This window comes from Eulemur rufifrons, chromosome 6, assembly GCF_041146395.1.
Source record: "Eulemur rufifrons isolate Redbay chromosome 6, OSU_ERuf_1, whole genome shotgun sequence".
Lineage (NCBI taxonomy): Eukaryota > Metazoa > Chordata > Mammalia > Primates > Lemuridae > Eulemur > Eulemur rufifrons.
The window spans coordinates 38026828-38049055 of NC_090988.1; the positions used below are offsets into that span (position 1 = coordinate 38026828).

The 22228-nt window shown below is 41.9% G+C and overlaps 1 protein-coding gene across 2 annotated transcripts in view; it reads right to left on the minus strand.

The window, feature by feature from the left end:
• The window catches only part of FAT3 (FAT atypical cadherin 3), a 488418-nt gene that overhangs the window by 104421 nt on the left and 361769 nt on the right, over positions 1 to 22228 (minus strand). For both annotated transcript variants that reach the window (XM_069469075.1, XM_069469074.1), the window contains exons 4-6: positions 17104 to 17418; positions 14429 to 14639; positions 5373 to 5512 (exon numbers count right to left, since the gene is read on the minus strand). In XM_069469075.1, the coding sequence (XP_069325176.1) occupies positions 5373 to 5512; positions 14429 to 14639; positions 17104 to 17418 (666 nt within the window). The remainder of the gene's footprint in view (positions 1 to 5372; positions 5513 to 14428; positions 14640 to 17103; positions 17419 to 22228) is intronic.

Below are 22228 nucleotides of genomic sequence, written 5' to 3' on the forward strand. Positions count from 1 at the left end.
TTGGTTTGGAAGATGTATGGGGAAAGTTGTTAAAATTCATAATTTTCATCCTTAATAATGCGTGTCTCTGGAGCCCAAAAGCTCAGTGGTTGAAGCAAGAGCTATGAGGAGGTTGAGGTATTTTTCTCTCTTCCCAGGATGTATGGCTGGATATGGGACATTCTGATGGCCACAGGTGGCATCACGTTTCCCAGGCAGCCATCTTAAAAGACTGTCTCCCTCGTAACTAGTATGGTTAGGTTCCTGCCTTAGAACAGATGTCAAAGATTTAATCTTGCCTTTGAGAGGCAGCACAGTGTAGCGGTTGAGAGCAGGCTCTGGAACTCAACTGCCTGGATCTGAACCTGTGGATCTACTCAAGTTACTTAACTTTGCTTTATCCCTATTTTCTTGTTTGTAAAATGGGGGTGACAACAGTAGATTCGTTCCCTATTTCTACCATAAGAAGTTACCACAAACTTAGAAGTTTAAAACATTGATCATCTCATAGTTCTGTAGGTCAGAAGTCAAGGTCAAAATCAAGGGTTGGCAGGGATGTGTTCCTTTCTGGAAGCTCTGGGGTTGAATCTGCTCTAAGCTCACTCAGGTGGTTGATGAAATATAATTCCTTATGGTCACAGGACTGAGGTCCCTGTTTCCTTGCTGGCTGTCAGCTGGGAGTCCCACTCAGCTCCTTAAAGCCACGTGCATTCCTTATCACATTGTCCCCTCCATACTCAAACTAGTGATGGTCAAACCCTTCTCACACCTCAAAGCTCTGACTTCCCCTTTTGCTGCCTCTCTTCTGACTCCAGATGAAGAAAGTTACCTGCTTAAGGGCTCATGTGATTAGCCTGGGCCTACCTGGATACTCCAGGATCCTTCCCCCGTGTTAAGATCTGTAACCATAATTACATCTGCAAAGTCCCTTTTGCCATGTGACATACATATTCATATATTCCAAAGATTAGGACATGGACATTTCCTTGGGAGGTGAGAAGAGCCTTTCTGCCCACCATAAATGGTACCTGCCTCAATGTGTAACCGTGTTACATGAATTTGTTTTTAAGGAGTGATATATGTAAACACTTGGGTTTTTTTATCTATTTCACATGTTTCAGTTTATTGTAGTCATTATTCCATTATCCTTTTTGATGTTCAAATTATCCCATCTTTGGTGGAAGCCAGTTTAAGTTGCCTCTTGTCACCTTTCAACAAGATTCCATTAGTGTTTTCTGGTAGAATACGATGCCCCAGACTCCTGCCCCAAACCTGGAATTAGCTACTTCTGTAAGGAATTCTGCTTCCTTTCCATGGTAAATGATTTGTAAAGACCACAGCCTGGGTGCTAGGGGAAGAATTCCTCTTACAATGGAGGAATTTGTAGCACTCCTTTATGTTGGAAAGAAAGGATGGTAACCCCCACCTCCTTGGCATTTCATTATTCCTGCTCTTATGGCCTCTGGTTCCACCTGGACATGCTCTACTCCTCCCCTGCTTGTAACAGCCTGTGCTGCTTGGTTCCTCCACCCCTCTCCAGCCAGACATGGCAGACTGTACTGCCACCCTCGACCTTTCCATCTTTCCCTCCTCAGCCAGACACCCTCTCTCATCTCTGGGCTTCTGAGACATCAACAAGGAGGATACTTCTGCAGTGCTGAGGATGGCAGCACCTTTTTTCCCCTCCACTGATTATTACATTTAAAAAAAATTTTTTCTCAAAGAATGTTAACTTCCTGTTTGCTGTGCAAGGCTTTGGGGGACACACTTAGTCTCTTTATTAACCCACAACAATGGTGTTTTGAAACCCAGGTGACAGTGCTGGGGAGCCTTTATAGGACCAATGATCCCCTCAGGTGTGTGTATTTCCTAGGAAATATGGGTGGTTGTATATTGAAAATTTTAGCTAGAGTTGCCAGCTAACGAAAATGTGTTAAGGAGTTATTTTATCTTAATAATTTTTAGGCCACATACCCAGTTAAACATCTGACAAAAACTATGGGCTTTCTCTCTAGAAAAATATGCATGCACGCCAAAATTTATTTAAAAATTTATGGAATTTCAGGACCTCTTAGGACCTCTGTCTTGGAGAGATCAATGCAAGATTTATTCTTGCATTTAGTTCATCCGAATCTTCGTAACTTGAAATCCAGAGGACCTTCTTACATTCTGTGCTCACACTAGGGAATCTTAGAAAAGAAGGGATGTTTATTCATCATCAGATATTATAGCTCTGAGGCACAAGAACCCTGTGAGAGCTGGGAGAACAGGGCCAAAACTGAAGATGAAGGAAAGGTTTTCATGTAGACACAGAGTCAGTGAGGTTCTGATTTATTTGACGTACGTGAAGTAAAGTTCAACATATTGTTTATGGCTGATTTGAAGCCTGTGTCATACCATGTTTTATGATTCCAAATGAACAAAGTAGAGAAAGTTCCCAAAGGAAAACTGAACAGGTGTTTTGGGGCAACAGGACATTTATTTAGTCGTATGGTGAAGGGTCTCTGTTTGATGGTAGAATCATTAAGTTGCCTAGGGTCATGGTTTGGAGCATGTTTCAGTGATTTGTAAAAGAAATCTAGAATGTCTTTTATTTCTCAAAACATCGTTTTGTAAAAATGTCCTTGACATCGAGGGTGCTAACTAATTCAGAGAACAGCTCCTGCCACCACTTCCAGGGAAGACATGGTGACTGTCAGAGGCCTGGACTGGCAGCGCTGGCAGAGTGAGCACAGAATCTAAGAAGGTCCTGTGGATTTCAAGTTACGAAGATTCGGATGAACTAAATGCAAGAATAAATCTTGCACTGATCTCTCCAAGATAGTTAGAAGTCCTAAGAGGTCCTGGAATTCCCTAAGACAACTCGATAGAAAGAGTAATGGTTTTCTGATGTAATAACGATGACACAAGTTTTTACTTTGGAAAGTGTTAGTTCTCACTTCTTAAGGAGGTCACGGCTCTGGAGACACAGAGGGACTTGGATGCTTTTGACGAGAAAATCTCTTGACACCTTTTATTACTATAACTTCCTCACCTTGGCCCTGCCAAGGGGACCTCCAAGTTCACCTCAATTCTCTAACTCCTTCTGAACTGCTCTAGAGAGAAGTCTAACTGCGTATTAGTCCGAAATAAAATCAACAAAAACAGGACTCGAGCGAAGTGTATATTCAAAGCCTTGTAATATATATTCCCATACTAATTTTTTTAAATGAGTGGTTATCAGTCATCTGAATTTAAAACTCTGAATCTGTGATCTTAGTACTTAGTACCTAGTATAGCTCTTAGCATATGGCATGAACTCAAAAAACACTTGTGGAATAAATGTTGTTTAATGATTTCTCATCTGGTCCTAATGAAATTCTAAAAGAAAAGTTTCATTTATAATTTTTTGTTGTTGTTAACATGAATCAGTCGTGTGCTTTGGAGACCTAGTATACCTGCCAGACAGACCCTGCTGAATAAATAGTATCCACTATTCATTCACTCATTAAATAAATATTTAATTTTTACAATATCCATAATGTTCTGGGCACACTGAATACCATTTAATTCAACTGGTATAAAACTCTGGAGAAGAGTCTGGAAATGAATATGGTTCCATGCTTTATTTATATTTTACTCAAAATATGTCTTATGCTTTTAAGTGGCACTGAAAAGCTGAGGTTGGGTATGCTAAGGTATGGCTAATTTTAAAAACCTCAATTAAATTCACATTTACAGTGAATTAATACTAAAGACTTAGGAGTCCTGCAGGTGGGTTGTTTTGTATTAGTCTTGGGGGCATGTTTTCTGATTGTGCGGTTCCCGTAGAACCTCAGCCATGGAGTCCTTTCTATGTGTCTATATTTTAGTCTTGAAAATACCCTGAAACAGTATGCTTTAGGCAGGGTGATCATATAATTTATTGTTCCAACTGGGGCAATTTTGAGAGTGAACAGGGTACTGTTAATAACTATGCCAGTGCAACAGGTGTAGATGGGACTCTTAAAGGCAGACAGGGTTGTGTGGTCATCCTAGTTACTGAGAAAGGACACAGGTTGGAGGATCAGGAATTGTCACACACGCTGGCTGCCGTATCATATGCAAGCCACTTCCCCTTTCTGGGGTTTCAGTTTATTGGAATGTAAAGTAAAGGGGTTGTACTGAAATGAACCCTATTGCTTCCTTCCAATTCTACCATCCTATGATTATAAACAGACTCAAAGGAAACAATTTCATTATATTTTTGAAACAATTTTAAGCTAAGAGGCACCCTGGCTACACAAGCTCATGAAATACTCCCCCCTCCTCTTTTTAAAACTACCTAGTTACAGAAGCTTACATCATATTTGGAACAAACCAATGCTTGCTTGCTTCACGGTTGGCAAAAATTCCATCTTCACAACCTGAGCTCTCAATTGTGTTGAGAATGATTCTGGGGACACACCTGAGCTCAGCAGAAAAAGGGACCTGGATCAATCAGTGGTGCCTTCTGGGGTCACCAGAATAAGGAAACGAAGCAGGGAGGGAGAAAAGAGTTATAGCAAATGCATGTGCACCAGCTCACTGCCATAACTAACCGAGGTCTCTGGTGCTAAAACAAAAAAATCCTCTTATATTTAGGGCACATCTGTCCCATATTGATATCTAACACTGCGTTGTTCTCACTTAGGAAGATGTGCTGAGTCATGTGAAAAGCCCAGAGGTTCTCTTGTCCTCTCAGCTCTCAGTATCCTTTTCATACACACTCAGGTTGCAGAATAGTATAAGGAGTGGTCCTCGACCCCTAGCTGCATGTTAGAATCACATAGATTCTCTGGGGCTAGGGTGCAGCCATCAGTGTTTTTAACACCCCCCACAACCAGGGGATTCTACTGTGTGGTCAGGATGAAGAACTGTGGTGTAGAGGCTAGAATGGGAGAAAGGGAGTCGGGACACCTAAATCCCAGCCCCTGTTCGTTATTAAGGCTGGGTGACCTTGGACAGATTGCTTAGCTTACCTTAGTCTATAAAATGCATTTGGATTCTTAGGTATTCTTTAGCTATAATTTTCTGTGACTAAAAAAATGAGAAGGTAAAGAATATCATGGTATATTAACTCAGACAATATAGATGTCCTCCCCTTTGTAAATTCAGGGAAAGCTAACTTCATTGTCAAAGAGATAAATCTACAGTAAACGATCAGAAGACAAATGCATATCATGTTTCCATGCATGAACAATCACAATTTCTTGGAAGAGGCAGCTAAGTTAAATAGAATCCTTTTTCTAGGTTGTTCTCTAAAATGATTTTTTTTAAACACTAGAAGTCCATGGACATAATTTACTACTTCCAATACATTGTTTTCATTGCTTGCACCCCTGACTTTAGCAGTTCTTTCAGCATTCCTGCTATTCAGTAATTTAACATCTCACCTGAGTGACAGCAACATTTGTCCCATCGGTGACCTCCACACTCATATTGTAGATGGACCTCTGCTCTGCGTCCAAAGGTTTTGCGATGACAATTGTCCCAACACCCTTCTCTGCGTCAAAAGAGCTGTCAAAATTCCCCCCTGACGAGTTCACAGAAACAACATGAAATTAGCATATCTGAGAATTTATTACACGTATTAAAGCATATATCTTTAAAGGGAGCTCTTATACAGAAATATTTTTTGACAGGTATCCCTATGGCTCCATTTTGCACGTCTTAAATGGGACCTCTTTATTCCTAACTTAATTCACATTTCAAATCACAGCCTCTACAATGCATAACAAATGTGATGAAAAAGGAATGTATTACAAAGAAAACCTCAACAGTAATGTTACAGTAGTGAAGCATAAACTGAGTCTATAAACTCTTCAGAAACCTAAAGGCCCTCCAACCCCTTGTGGTTTCTGTGTTACAAATATGTAGGGTTTTTTTCCCCAAAGTCGATTAAATTCCAACTAAACAAATAGTCCAATTATTATTAATAAAATGAGTAGACACTTAAAATCTCTTTCAGGATTGATGGTAAACATATGGCTGGTGGAATTTAGATTCCCTCAATTAGATGTCAGAAATAAAAGTATAAATTCTAGGAAGACAAAGCAAAAAAAAGTTTTTAATTTCATATTAAAAATTCTGTATCTGCAAGTTGAGATATTTATAGAAATACTTTTTTTGCCATCTTGACAGTGGGAATTATTTTTCTCCTACAAAAATTTGAAAATTTATGGGAGACTCACAAAATAAAATTGGGAAAGAAGTAGAGGAAATGTCATCTTATGTAAAACCAACTTATAAAACAATTTATATAAAAACTTTACTTTTTCTCCCCAGGGGCAGGTATAACTCACAGTCTGTGAATAGTATGTTTAAGACAACATTGCCATTGTTTAAATTACTGCTGATATTTCTATCTCTGTGAACCAAAGTGTGGTTTATGATCTTCCCAAATGAAAGATTATTTTAAGGGGGAGAGAAGATAATGGTATTAATGCTGGTATGATTTTAATTATATATATATATATCAGTGTATGTTCACAAGCTCTATTTATTTTAGACTGAAATTTCATGGTGTCAATTTTGTTGTTAGTAATTTTATTTAACTACAGCATATGGGACAATGTATTTATTGAATTGTATTTTAGAAATGAAACCATGGCTTTTCTTACATTCTACATTCTTTGCATTTCCTTTTTTTCCTTTTGTAAGACAGACCTGGTTGCATTTTTCATTCTGCTGATCAATGAACAATACATTTCTGTGATATTATAATTATAAATGGGCAGATCAGTTAAGGGAAAGTAAAATTTTACCTGAATTACTAGAATTTGATATACAGTGACACAAAATAAATAACATGATTTAAAGGAAAAAAACCTGGTCATATATATTTCCAATACTTATTGCTTGCAGCTGTCATATACACTTAAGATTATTTAATTGCAAGAGAGAAATAATTGCACTTGACATTTAATTAAAGTTATGGAGATACAAGGGTACCAGAGAATTGCTTGGAGATTATATACTTTTTCAAAAATTTCATCTAAAAAGAGACTCATCTTCCAATTAATATCTTTAATTGATTTATTGAGGAGCACTAAACATTAACTCCAAAGAAATCTTTTGAAGAATAGGATAAGGAGAAAGAGGGGGAAGTCTAGGCTGCAAAAGGAAGCAAGCCTGAGGTCACCATTTCTTATTCAAAGGGGATGTTTCATGTTGATAACCACATGAAATAAAATGGAAGGCTGATTCGAGTGTCTTGAATAACCACCTTCACGAGCAAAGAAAAATCATTTGCCATCAAGTGGTACATTCTGAAAAAAAAAAATCAAAAAAAAAAAAAGAAAAACAGAAACAAAAAAAACTTTGCCATGGAAACTTTCAAAGAAAGGATGTAAAACTGCTTCATAAGACCTGTGCAGAAGGAAAGATGAGAATGCAACTTCTCAAGTTGTTTCTGATGGGTATCAAATCACATTTTAAATCACATTTAAAATCAGCGTTAGAATGTTTTCCTGGCAAGATGTCTGTAATGAGTGCAAAAAAAAAAAAGAATGTTTTCTTCACCAAGATGCTTATTTTTTTAAAATCTGAGGACCATGGTTTCTTTGTGGGTGTTGGGGAGGGACAAGGGGTCATTCTCTAATGTCATTACTATAGAAGGTGAAAATTTGTAGGTCAAAGCAAAATGAAAATTATGTAAATTATAAAACTTTAGTTTGCTCCAGTTTGGTGATTAATGGAAATAAAATGGAGAGAACCTACGAGCAAAGATTTCCAGTTTCAGTTACTGTTCACGGTGAGAGAGGGCAATGCTATTCGCTCTCTCACACAGACTTAGATTCACATTTTTCTTACGGCCCTACACAGAAATACATAAGCACTGCATGTGGTTAGTGGCATAAAATTTACATATTTTGCATATGGCATATAGACTGTGTGCTTTTTCTTAGTCGTTTTTTGTATCAAATAACTTTTCTTTTCTTTCTTTTTTTTTTTTAACTAAGAAGGAGAGAGGCAGAACCAAATAACACTTTTGGCTACTTTTATGGTTGTCATTTTTCTATAGTTCTCTCTCTTCCTGTGTGTGTTCATGCATGTCTGTGTGTCCCTCTCATTCACCATTATCATTTCAAATACTCTACACCAGAAGCCTCCAAAGGGGTAGATGAGCTAGATCATTATACAAGCAGGGCAAAGAGCACTGGAGAGAAAGTCTACAAACTATCCCCGTCTACCAACATCGCTAGCAGCCCCTGCTACATATTTCCAGGACATTTGCTCCTAGTTAAACCAAGATTTCATGTAAAACAAAATCTTCCCGGAGTTTTAAAATGAATTTCTGACATGGGACCACAGAATCTAGACCAGCAGTTCACCATCAACCCTCACACAATTTAATAACCTACCACTTAAGCATCCCATTTCATAAATGACTCCGCATCTCTCCCCCAGGTCTCATTTTTCAGGCTCCCTTTTAGCCTGACAGGTGATTTCATTTTCATAGGAAACCATGTCCGAATCACCCAGGGTGAGAATATCAAATGCCAGGAGTCCATTTTCACTAGCAGCATTCCGCTTAAACAAGGTGTGCTTCCTCAGAGCCAGTAACAGAACATGCAAAGCCAGAGTGTATTCGGTGCAGCAGCATTGGGCTAAACAAAAGGTGGGGACAAGGGAGGACACCGCCGAGCTGGTCTGAGTTTCAACAAAGTGGGAAATTAGAAAAGTCACAGCCTGAGCGTTGCTGCAGGGGTGTGCGGCAGAGATGGTTGAAAGCAAGGTTGTGAACAGCCCACATAACAGATAATTCACGTCAGGGACATTTCTCTTTGACCATTTTCCATCAAGACAGGTGTAATAGAATAAACAAAGAGCAGAAGAGGCATATTGGATTTCTATCTGATTCTAAAGTTAAACTTCACAAGTGGGATTGTCCTAAAAGGCTTTAAAAATGGGGGATGAATGAAAATACAGGGTATTTGAAAAGTCGCCATACATAGGGAAACTGTAGCTAATTGTACCTTTGTTTACAAAATACCCATTATAAAATTTGACAAAATTTTTCCTTTGTACAGAGACTTTTGGGACACCCTGTACTTTGAGCCAGCAGCGACTGCTTAAATGTGCTGGGCAGCAGAGCCCTGGGCCATGATTTAGTTAAGTTTTTCTTTTAAAAAGGGTACAAAGCACCACCATCTCTCCATGTAGAGATCCAACGGTGAAAATCACACAGCTTCCCCTTTAGAGAAGCTTCCAGATCCCTCCCCAGCATCATTCCCCCGCATGTCGAATTGTAAAAACACCAACCCAAATCTAGTAGTCACTAAGGGGAAGTGTTGTTATGTGAGAAACTTCCAAAACTCTGAGCTGCTGAATCTCAATGAATTAAGGGAGCCGTACACAAGCTGTTCAGTCAGTTTCGGCACGTACGCTGAACTTAAGGAAAAATGTTAAACACCAGCTCTGGTTTGATCATGAATAATTTTCTGCCTTGGAATGAAGCAAGCACAGTACCTGGCTGCAAAGTGTATTTACAGGGAAGGCAAGAGACACTGGGTAGAGGTCAGGAAACAGTGGCAGGAAGAAAAATCCCTTCTAGAATCTAGTTTAAAATTCATTTTCTTAAAATAACTAATATATGAAGTGGTTTTAGGCTTTATTATTATTTTCCCATGTCTGCTCAGATGTGCTTCCCTGGACTAGATTGTTGCTATGGACAAAAGAGAGGCTTATTTGGGATGAAATTAGGGAAAGAGGGCAGAATAAGAGAAAGGAAGTGTTTGATGTTAATTTAATGACTTTGAGCAAAAGTCACCATGATGGAGGAATAGCTGTATTAGAAACTGTACACAAACGTGACTTCTCTCAGGAGGGTTGGGTAAGAGTTTTGTGTTAAAGAAACATGGCCACCTGGTTTGGGAAGACCCAGAGATGCCCAAGCTCTAGTCAGAGAAAAGGGTCACTATTAGAGCTATCAGAGAATTTAACTTGCCTACTTGATCCAACCCTACATAAGCAATAGCTCCAATGGAAACAAGGTTCAAAAAGGACAGGCATAAGCTTATGAGACGGCAGCAGCCAAGAACCCAAAATCTGCAGGAACCTATGACAAGCTAAGGGTCAAGGTGGCCTTTACGTATCTGCAACACAGAAAGATATTCAGCTAGAGTTGGGTCTATGTGCTAGCATTCACCATTAGAGAATTAGCCCTTCTATTCTCTATAAAGTGGGTAAGATAAATAAATATATTTTAGGTGCTTACCATCTCCAAGGGAAATAATTTTTCTGGTCTAAGTCAGGTGTAAAGCTAAAAAAAAAAAAAAAAGTGGGTGGCAGTGCCCTCCATCTAACTGTGGGTAAAGAGGAACTGTTTGACGTGTGTACTAACGGTGGCCTTCACAATTCAAATATTTGCCATCAGGATAAAGATACGGGGACTGAACTGTGAACCAGATTGTGTGCACATTAGAGAGTCTGTAAATCAAGGAGTCGTGGAGTTGCAGTCTTAGTCTCCTGAGAAGTGTGAAGATATGTGATAAAGCCACAAAGGATTATGGGTTATTTGTGTTCCCTTCATTTTCTTTCTCTTTTAACACAGAGAAGGAACATGCTGTGCGTTGGGCTGTTTAAACACAGAACAGCTGAACTTTATTATGTTTCCTTTTAATTACAGCTTTCTTAACTCAGTTACAAATAGGGCTTCTGTTTCTGGAAGCTGAAGAGAGTTAGCTACCTAACAGTAAGCAGTGGTCTCTGCGGAGGAACGAGAAAGTGTCTGGCAGACCCTTGGTGTAAGGGTCCAGGCTTAGGGACCGAATCTTGCTTACCACACAGTTTTTTGTGAATTCGTATCATGGGGGGAGGAAAAGAAATGCAGTTAAACAAGAATTGGACAAATTTGGAAATGAGACTACACTCTTGGGGAAAAGCATGCTGAAACACTATTTCTGCTTACCTAACGTGCCTTCATTTGTCATAGCATTTGTAAGTGCTAGGCCGGGATACTGCGGTCTCTAACTCAGGGTCTGTATGGGTGTCTGAATGCAATGGGTCTATAATGGAACCAAATCTTCACGCCCCTTGGAAGAGTCATAAGAGTATTTACCTAGGCAGGGATTGCACTTAAACGTGAAACTTCATCTCAGATCCATTCTGACATTACGTGCCTTGTGCCTATTCTTAGCAGCTAGAGTCCACTGCTCAGTTTCTTGAGCATTGAGGGGCATTGCTTCCTCTCCTCTCTCTGTTAGCCTGGCCGAAGAAGATGCTTAGGTAAGGAGGAAGGGAAGAAAGAGATGAGAGTTTCCATGACCAAAGATAAATAAGCAAGAAATCCTGAAAGCGAGAATGAAACATCTGAATATGATAAAGGAAATAACAGGTATTAAGAGAAGGGGAAATATGTTGTCAGCAGATTGAGAAAAAATGACTCAGATACATTAGAAAGATTTTCAAAAGTGGGATTTGGCGGAAAGGGGACTATATCAATACTGAAAGCAACCAGCACCTGGAAAAGGATTTCACTTCTGCAGTGAAATGAAGAGTTGGTGTTTCAAGATGTTGTCGGCTGGATGTGGGGATGGAAATAAAATCATGTTCTGTTTGGGCATCTGGCCCAGTAAGTTCAATTTGTGGAAGAAGCTAGGCTACACGTTACCAGATTTACAGTGAAATCTCTGTGACAGAGCATCCGGACCACAGAGACAACCCTGTAGGTCTTCACTAAGGGAACTACTCAGTGCACTGAAACCAAGGGGATTAAACAGGAAGAGTATAGTGTTTAGAAACACAGAGATGGAGGAACCTGGAAACTGATGCCTTGTTCTTGGTAGTGGTACCTAGATTTGTATTTGGAGCAGCTTAAAAGGATTCCTTCCAGGGAGGGCTATCATCTGTAAACTGCCTCTCTCTTTTTGGACCAGTGAAATTCTTATTTTATCAAAGGTGCTAATGACAAGGAGTATAGTGGAAAGTCATTCTGACTCTGGATAAGTTTCAGGGGGCATCAGTGGGGTGAAAGTATTGGCTGCCTGAGGCATCTCCATCAGTCACCACAGTTTATTACACTTGCCCTGGGTAGACAGCAACAGAAGCATTGGCAGGTAGAAGGCAGGAGGAGACCTGGGCCTTGACCTTAAGGGTTAAGAATGGATACACACAAATGAAAAGATACTACAGCACTAATAATTCAGACATGAAAAACTTGCATGTTAGGTTACATGCAGTGCTACTAGGCATGCTTACCTACACACAGTCACATACGCATGCAGGAATGCAGAAGTGCTGTGAACCTGACCTGGATAACTGGGGTCAGGTTCTAAAGGAGTCCGTGTGAGGGCATCCCAGGGCACATGGATGATGGGTGGGAAGTGCATGGGTCAGGAGGCCGCGTGCATGGATCATGCGAGGGAGAGAGGCGGCACTGCCAGGCTGTAGAGGGGCTTGCAAACTGGAGTACCCAGGGAGGAGGGGCATAAACTGGTGGCTGATGAGAGAGGGCAACTCATTTCACCTCTGAGAACAGCATACTAGGTATCTTATTGCCTGTTTGGTTTCTACTGCACTCTTCTTTGGGCTGTTTAAAAGAAATCACCCACCATTTCACGTCTCTGAAGACCCAGCTCGGGGGACACATGGTAAAACTGAGATGCATTTTCTGTGACTCTGATTGGGACTGGTGGTGAAGGGATCACCAAAGGTGGCTGCAAAGACAACCAGGCAAGGAATATGCTGCACCAGAAAGGAAGCAACTGTGTCAGATAATATCTTATTGAGCTGAATGAAAAGGACTGAGAAGATAAAGAGGTGGAGACATCATTCATGGATCAGAAGAGGTTCCATTTCAATATGTTACAGAGGCAAAGAAGGAACTGAAAGTTTGGAATGAGGATGATCATGTACAGGGATGGCATGATTAATGCCAATTAAGTAAAACAAAGATGTTTTACTGTCATTCCATAAAATTAAGTGTGGAAAACAAGCCCTTTCTTTTTGGGAGTTCAGAGAACTCTCTACCAAGGTTTGACTGGGGAGCATGGGGTGTCCTTTTTATGCCTAATTAATACAGATGTGGAACTTTCTAAATGCCTCCCCCGGAAGCGGCTGTTCCTGGGAAGAGAGGCAGGTTCCCCGCCCAGCCTATCCAGGCAGAGTTATGTGGAAGGAAATGATTCCCCCAGACCCGCTCTCTCCTGGATTCCCTGCCTCCTGCAGAGAAGCGTGGGAAGTCAGCTTTGGCTCAACCCGGTGTCAGACCCGGCTGCACACGCTCTGACTCTCGCCTGTCTCCTCTTAGCAACAGCCTGTTTTGTTTCCTGGTGCTCTGCGCTCATTTCCTCTCCGGTGCCTCTCCCTGCCGGTTTGTCGAGGGCCATCGTGCTGCTTTGCCCTTTCCTTTTGCAGCCTGGCGTGCTCGCTTGCTTTCTTCCAAGGAATGTAAAGGTTGGCTCCCGAGGTCTATCCTGCATGCTTCCATCTGCTTTCTCTATTCAGCTTGCGCAGGAGGCTGACTGGCTATATATCTAGGTTCCATTTCCTGCCCTTCTTTTCATGGACAGCAGCCAAGGGACTCTCCTGATGGGGCTTTTTGGTATATGAATGGCACTACTGCTGCAAAACAGAGGGGCTGGAATACATTTTAATTTATTTTTTCAATTGGAAAGGGCCCACTTAAATAAACCAACCTACAAAAAAGATAAAAACAAAAACAAAAACCCTACATACCTCAAAAGCAAAGCAAAAAAAAAAAAAAAAAATCAAAACAACCCCCCCCCCCCCAAATCCAAACCCCATCAAACCTCAAACAAAGGAGTCATTGGATACGAGTAATGCAATAGCTGTTAGAGGCATGTATGAAATCTGTGGGCTGCACTTCAGCCTGTCACAGGCATTTATGAAAGATGTAATTCAATTTGCTTCAGAAAAAAAAAAAAAAAACGTAAAAGGCAGATTGGATAGCTGTATTTTAGCAAATGTGTTTGCACTAAGGGTACCTTCTGTTGAACAGTTCTGCCCACAAGCTGTCTGTAGAATATAGAACATCTCTCGAGCATGCTTGCCACCTTGAAGCAGGGCAGTCGGGAGCAGAAAAAAAAAAAGAACAGAATGCAGAAAAAAGGTGAAGAAAAAGAGAGAAATGAAGGACAGCAAGTCTAGTACCATCAATACATTTAGAAATGAGATTAGCCAAGTGTGACAATAGAATTTAAATGACACACAGAAAGACATTAAGATTGCAGTAAATAACATACTATGGAAAATCCAGCCAGAGAGCACTTTCTGTTCAGCTTAGCTACAGAATCGGAACGAAAGCACAGGTTGATTATTCATTTTACTGGCTCTTTTGTATTCCAGCACTATACATCTTTTAATCTTAGCACTAATTGTTAGTCTTTCTTTTTTTCTTTTCTTTTTCTTTTTTCTTTTTTTGCTAGTTGCTCCAAACAGTCAATTACCACATTGCATGATATTGCTCCGGAAGACTCGAACTTACCAACTATGTCAAACCACAGAGGGGTGTTAGCTGGCTGCACAGACACCACCCCCACAATCTCAGTTACTCTATCGCTTTCCATGACTGTGAAATTATAAAATGGCTCATCGAAGGTCAGCGGTATAGGTGAAGGGGGTGGTTTCTTAATCCATTCAATGTGCAGGCGGGCCGTGGAGGATTTCTGTGGGCGCCCATTGTCCACTGCCTTTATCTACTCACACACGGAGAGAACACAGAAAGACGTCTTAGAGCTCTGATCCTTGTGGAAGTTTGGATCTGTCACTCATATGTTGCTGAGTCAAGATTCCTTCCTCATCACAGTGTCAGCAATGAGGGAAAAAGAGTGGAGACCTGGGGAGAGTGGGCTTGGGAAGGGAGGGGAATGACTAGACACGTGGGGGCCTCACACCAAGTTCACCAGAGCGTATCTGTACCACCACCAACTTTACAGATACGGGATCCCTGAAAGAAAATGTTGCACTTACAAATTGGAGTGTTTTGTGGGCATGAGTGATAGTTACAGGAGAGGAATAGCTAATCTGATTCTTTATAGCTTGACCCTGAACCTCGCCTCTGGTGATAATACTCAAAGGGGAGAAGATGCTTTGTGAATCCTTATGTACATGTGAATGCTGTGCATAGAATTGCGTGTATGCATGTGTGTGTCTGTGTGTGTTCATGTTTTGCAGCTCCTTCCTTCTGCTCTATTCTGGAGAAGCTCTCCACTCACACAGGATCCCAGAAGGATGACAGGAGCAGGCTGGGAAAGGCAGCAGCCTGGGGCTAACTGCCTTCGAGGCCCTTCAGTTATGCCACAGGGAAAGGGTGAGAGAACTCTCTTGGTGGCAGCGGGGGCCCCTGGAGACAGCATGGAGGGGAGGGTGGTGCTAGTGACTCTTCTCTATCTATGATCATGAGCCTGCTGATACATGGGCTAAGGAAAGCACGTCTCCTTGCCCAGCTGTGCCGGGTGATCTGCTATGGTGTCCTGGACTCAAATGGGAGGGTCACAAAGTCCCATAAGCAGGAAACACTGACAGAAAACCAAAAATGAAAAAGCAAACAAACAAAATGCATTTTAGAAAGGATTTTGAAATATTGCACTTAAAAATATTTATGGGCACATAACTAATAGTTATAACCTTGGAAAACACTGGCAATTCATAGCACCCCCATGCTACCCGTTCATGGATTGCTTTGCCCAGGAACATCCTTGTGGGATGGAGAACCCTTCAAAACACGTCTTAAGCCAGGTTCCCTAGGAGCTAAGACAGGGATTTGGGTACAGATGGCTTTGGGTTGGGGGAATGCTCTCAGGAGAAAGGAAGTAAAGAGATCAGAACCGCAGGGTAGGATCTGAACAGTAATGGGCCCTGGCCAACCCAAGGGATCCCATGGGGAGCTCCAAATTGTTCATCGCACCACAGAGTTGAGTCCACCTCAAATCAGGGGGATTGGACTTTGGCATCTGGGTGTCAGTCATTGGCTGTGGGCTGCTAGGCTGGGTGGGGGTGGGAGTGTGGAATCTCTTGGGCCAAGAATCAGTCCAGGAAGATCCTCTGGAGAAGGAGGAAGCTGTGAGCCCTTAGCAGCCAGCTCTTGTAGCAGCTGGGGGACAGACGAACCAGTCTGCTGAAGGGGATCTGGGCAGGGCACCAAGAATATCCATCATAGTCTATACAGTCCTCCAAGATTCCACACTGCAAGTCTCACACAGCAGCATGTATTATATCAGAGCTTCTAATGGCAGAAACAGAGCTGGTGTTTTACTGTCTTCTTTTCTCTACGCAATGTTCTGGATTTGTTAATGAGCAGGGCAAGGAACCCAAGTCCAGACCACAGGAGTGAAAAGATAAATCAAAGGAACTCAGGCCATCCTTTAAAGCACTAAAGGACTGACTGTATACAGCAGAGAAGGCAGAGGACAAAGAGAAGGATGGTAGATAGGGCCAGCTCTTGATGGTCGTTGGGACCCTGGACAGTGCCCACCGCTTGTAAGGATGAACACCTCCTCTCTGGAATAGGTGCTGCGTGGCTAAAGTGGTTGGGGGAGAGGGCGCACACTGGCACCTTGGATATGGGAGCTTCCATTTCTATGTGAGATGGGGCTCATGTTTATTTTTATCTTTAATTTTCCAACTTAATGAAAAGTGTAGTCACTTTATACTTGAGATTTTTTTTCCACTTTTCACAGAATAAACATTGCTGTGATTTGTGTCTCACAATTTACACAGCTAAATTCATGTTCTATCACATCATTCAACAATTACAAAAGTCGTTTTCTACGGGAAGTCTTGGGGACACGTGGAGCAATATCTTGAGTGGTGGGTGGGACGTGTCACTGCTGTTCCCCTCCCTTTGGTTTACATCTATGTTCAGTGCCTTGAGAATAATTTAGGGCTACAGAGAGCGTGGTCGAGTATGTGGTGGACGGGCTGTGGCCTGGGAATAGGGGAGAATGCTGACAGGACACAGCCAAAGGAAACCGTCTCATTATTTAAGAATATTGCCAAAACAGGCAGGAGTTCTCACCTGCACTTGCCTCCCAGAAAGATGCCTTCCACAGCTGTGTGGCTTTACACTTTACCACAAAGATATATTGCTCAAAGAAATATATGTGAATAAGAACGTAACCCCTTCCCCGATCAACGTTGCTGGAGTTCAGAAGCTCTTACCGTTAGGATGTCGTAACTCCCTGCTGTAAATTGCTTTCTGGAAGAAACCATGCCGGTTTTAGGGTCAATAAAGAACTTCCCATCATCATTGCCATCCACGATACTGTAGGAGATTTCTGCATTGGGGCCCTCGTCTCTGTCAAAGGCAAAGGCCCTGTAAATGGGCTCCGCTCTCTTCTTTCGGTCACGTTCGGGCAGCTTGATCTGGTAGACCTTCTCCGGGAACTGCGGCTTGTTGTCATTTTCATCCAGAACCTGAACCACCACCCAAATGGTTGACTGTTTTGGAGAGGGACCACCATCTGTCACAGTCACCTGAGTTTCCAAAAACAAAGTATGATGCAGTCAGAAAGGAGGAAAACTATTCTTCCTATTCTCCCCACTACCCACCCCGTAAAGGTCGATTCTGTGCACTCGGGCATCTCAACTTTTCTTACTTCTGTAGTTCTTACCAAATGTATAACTTTCCTCAGTTCATCCACAAAAGGAGGGGATGCCCCAAACCCAGTAATGGAAATCATTGCTCAAAGTGGGCCAGGGAAGTAGGGCTATCTTAGTCCGTTAGGCTGCAATAGCAAATTAACATAGACTGTGTAGCTTTTAAACAACAGAAATGTATTTTTCACAGTTCTGGGGGCTGGGAAGTCCAGGATCTAGGCACTGGCTGTGTCTGGTGAGGGCTGTTTTTCACAGTGCCATCTAGCTATGTCGTCACATGTGGAAGGGGCTAGCTAGCTCTCTGAGGTCCCTTTTATAAGGGGACTAATCCCATTCTTGAAGGTAGAGCCCTCATAGCCTAATCACCTCCAAAGGTCCTACTTTCTAATACCATCACCTTGGGGATTAGGTTTCAACCTACAAATTTCTGGGCGGGGGACACAAACATTCAGACCATAGCAAGGGCTCATTGTGATGTGGAATGAAGAGGGAGAAGACATAGGATTGACTTTACAAAATATGCTAGCTTATATAAATGTAGTGGATCTAAAATATGCACCCTAACAGACAAAAAATACAATATAACCATTATTATATGTTAACCCATGGGTGTTTCTTCTAATCCACGGACAAAGCAAAATTCTTTTAGTATTCATTTTCTTCTCTTTTTATCTTGCCATGGACTGAATTATGTCCTCTTCCAAATTCACATGTTGAAGCTCTTGTGTGACTGTATGGGATATACGGCTTTTAAGGAGGTGATTAAGGTTAAATGAGGTCACAGGGTGGAGTCCTGATCTGACAGCTCTGGTGTCCTTATAAAAGAGGAAGAGATACCAGAGATCACCATCTCTCTCTGCCATGTGAGCACAGTGAGAAGACAGCTGTCTGGGAAGGCAGCCGTCATCAGAAACCAAACCCTGCCAAAACTTTGACCTTGAACTTCCCAGTCTGAGCACTATATTCTGAATGTTTGTGTCCCCTCAAATTCCTATGTTAAAACCTGATCTCCAATGCAATAGTATTAAGAGGTGGCACCTTTAGGTGGTGATTAGATCATGAGAGAGTAGCCCTCATGGATGGGATTAATGCCCTTATAAAAGAGGTAGAGGGGGCTTATTTGTCCCTTCTACCATATGAGGACACAGTCAGAAGGTCCCATCCATGAGGAACAGGCCCTTACCAGATACTGAATCCACTGGTGCCTTAGTCTTGGACTTCTCAGCTTCTAGACTTGTGAGCAATAAATTTCTGTTGTTTAAGCCACACAGCCTATGGCATTTTGTCATAACAATCCAAGCAGACCAAGACACATCTTCACATAAAATTTGATTTTTACATTATCACTGAGCAAAAGGAAAATTGTGATATATACTTCACTATTTAGACGGCTGGTTTAAAGTATATTTGGCATTTAAAATGCTTTACCAATCACAAGAATTTTTTTTTTCTCTTTGGAAAATGGGAAGGGGATGTACCCCCCTTCCCATGTCTCTGTGATGCTATTCTTATGTGTGTCTGTGAAAATCGAGAGAGGAGAGTAATGAAGAACACATGTATAAAGAATTTTCATGGCAAACATAAAGTCTTTGAGTCTTAGTGTGAATAGTTTTCTTATTGGTCATGGTGATGGTAATCACTATGATATTAACACCTATCGTGCAGATGGAGTCACTAAGTTTATAAAGCACTCTGTCCTGCATTATCTCATCTACTTTCCAAAACATCCTCTTCAGTAAGTGGAGCAGGTTTATTTATTCCCATTTCACAGATGAGAAAGCAGGCTCAGAGACCCCATTAATAAGTGCTAAAGCTACGTATTGAACTTTTGGCAATTTTTGATGTTCTTCTGTTTAACCAAAACCCCTGCAAGAACCCATATTTAATCTTTTAATCATTACCTTGAATAAAACAGATTATAACTTTTAAATATGAATTTGGAGGCTGGAAGGAACATAAAGATGCAGGAAACACCAATGGGAGGAAAAAAACCGTGAATCAAAGTGGCTGGTCAGCTATTTTTTCACCTAATAAAGCAACCTGATGGGAATAAACTGAAAAAAGGGCCAAAAATGTCGGAAAACAAATTAAAGGTTTTTTGCAAAATGAAATTGCAATCTACTTCAGTTTCTCTTACAAGCTGCCTAGGAGGACAGCTTTAATAGACTTAGGATACATTTTCACAGGAGTTCTCAATTTCTTTGAGAAATCAATCAAGTTTTCTTCCAAGGAGGTTATTTTCTCATTGGTTTGTTGTGTTTCACAAAAGAACCACATCAGGACCAATATGTGCCAAGGCTGGATTCTGACTCTGAGCTAATTCCTGGACAGGTTGAGTTCTGAAGAGGCACGTCCTGCCGCTGCTGCCGAAGTCAAATGTTACACTCCCAGGTGAGCTGTGTGGACCCAAACACATTGATCGCTTTGCTCTCTTTTCTGCTTGAACAGTCCCTTTCCAAATTCAAGCAACTCTCACTGTCTTCATTGTGCACAAAGTCACTCCTCATCGCTTTTCAATAAATGCCCTGTAATGGGCTCTGCGGCGGTGTTCAGGAGCTGCCTCTGGGCCATGTGGCTGCCAAGGAAAGGAGCCTCTTTTCTTGGCAGTTCACTGCTCATTGGAGGACCCTGCTGCTATTAACATGCTTTCTTTTGGAGGAGACCCTGATCTACAAACCAAGGCCCTTGGGGTGTCCACCCACAGGCAAGAAGAGTGGCACTGCCCAGGCTCATGAAGCAACTCCTGAGGGTGCCAGGAAAGTGGGGTCACCTAGTCACCACCTCATCTCAAGCATCCAGCTCCCACAGGCCACAAGGGCACACCCTTCAGGTCCTCCAACACTCTCTCTTCCCTGAGTGCCATCCCTAACCGTTCAGTGAGCTTGCCTACTCATCTTTTAGGTCCCACTGAAATGTCACTTCTTCAGGGCTGCCTTCTTGGACCTCACAGTCCAAGTGCCAGCTGCCCTGCCCCTTAATTAGGTACTTGTAAATAACCCTGTGCTTGTCTTTGTAGCACTTAACATTGTAGAAATTAATTAAATATATGATTCCCCACTTAAGCTGATAAGCTGCCTAAGGGCAAAGTCAGACTGTGCTTGTTCTGTTCTCTGCTCTCACCCCTGTGCCAAGCCACATAGAACATGTTCCACAAACGCTTATTTAATGAATTAGATTCTAATCCAGGTCCTACTTGGACAGTCTCTTTGGCCAAAACAATCTCCCCTTATAAAACCTTCAGAGATCACTCAAGACCCTTTACAACATAGCCCCAATTTGCCTTTCCTGCCTTTTTGCCAATTACTCCTCCATCTCCATGGTTTTAACTACTACCTACATGCTGGTCATTCTCCAGTGTGTATCCCTTGTGCCCAGGCCCATTTCCTGGACACCAAACTAACATGTTCAACTATTTACTAGCAATTTACTTTCTGGACCTTTCACATGTACCTCAAAAGTCACAAACTGAAATCATTACCCTCACACCTTCTCCTTCTATATTTACTGTCTCAATAAATGACACCCCACCTACTCACACAGTGTGGCACACTAGAATCCTGGCATCTAACTAGAATCCTCCTCTGTCTAAATATCTATATCCAATCAAACTTGGAGGTCAGCAAGTATCTCATGTACACCTCCCACACCAATCTCTTTTGCCACACTGCCCTAGGGCAAGCTTCATTTGCATCTTGCTTGGATGGCTACAGTAGCCTTCTGGTCTCCCTGCCTCCGGCCTTTGCCTTTCTTGTAAAGTATTATTTCTTCTCCAAAAATCTGATCATGTCACTGACCTGCATAACACTCTTCAGGGGCTCCTTGAGAACAAAGATCTGGCAGGATCCTTTTTGGATCTGGCCATCCCTGATTATCAGCATGCACTGTCTTCCCTGTTCTCACCTCTGTGTTCAGTTATACCCTGAGCTTGGGGGTCCCAAGTATGCCATGCTCTCGTACCTCCATTCCCTTGCATCGTCATTCTCCTTCATGGGAATGCCTTCTCCTGGGAATATAACTGACTTATTCTAGAAGCTGCAATCCAAACACTCCTGTGAAGCCGTTCCTTGCCTCCTGCAGACTGACGTAGGTTCCCTCATCACTTTCCCAACCCACTGTATGCATAGTTCAAGGACACTAATTGTCAGTGTGCATTTTCAGTGTCTGCTTGGTTGTTAGTCTCCATTCAACCCTTCCAGATGATGAGCACCTTGAGGTCAGGAACTGTGTCGTACTCATTGTTAGATTTTGGTACCTGGTTCAGCTCTACTTAGTGCTAAATAACTGTTGTTGAATGAAATGAAGAATTAATTTACCTAAATCTCTTCCCTATGATAAGAAGTGAAAAGAGCATTCAGACACTGAAGGGTCTCTGTAAGAAATGAACATATAATCTCCCAAATACTTCTAGCTCTATGAGTCTATGAATGGGGGCTGGAGGGGGTGGGGCAGACATGAGCTACTCAAAAGCAGTCTCTTTCCTGGAACCTAGAGTACTCTCCATAAATGTTTGCTACACTGAACCCTATTGCCAACCTCAAAGTCTTAATTTCAACTATTACTTCTCTGGGCCCACTCATCAGTCCTGCCATGTTTGTACCTGGAATATTAATCATTGATGATTACAACAGATTCTCAGACTTCATACTTCATGGTGCCTTAGTCCTCAACCCACCCCTTGGGATTAGCC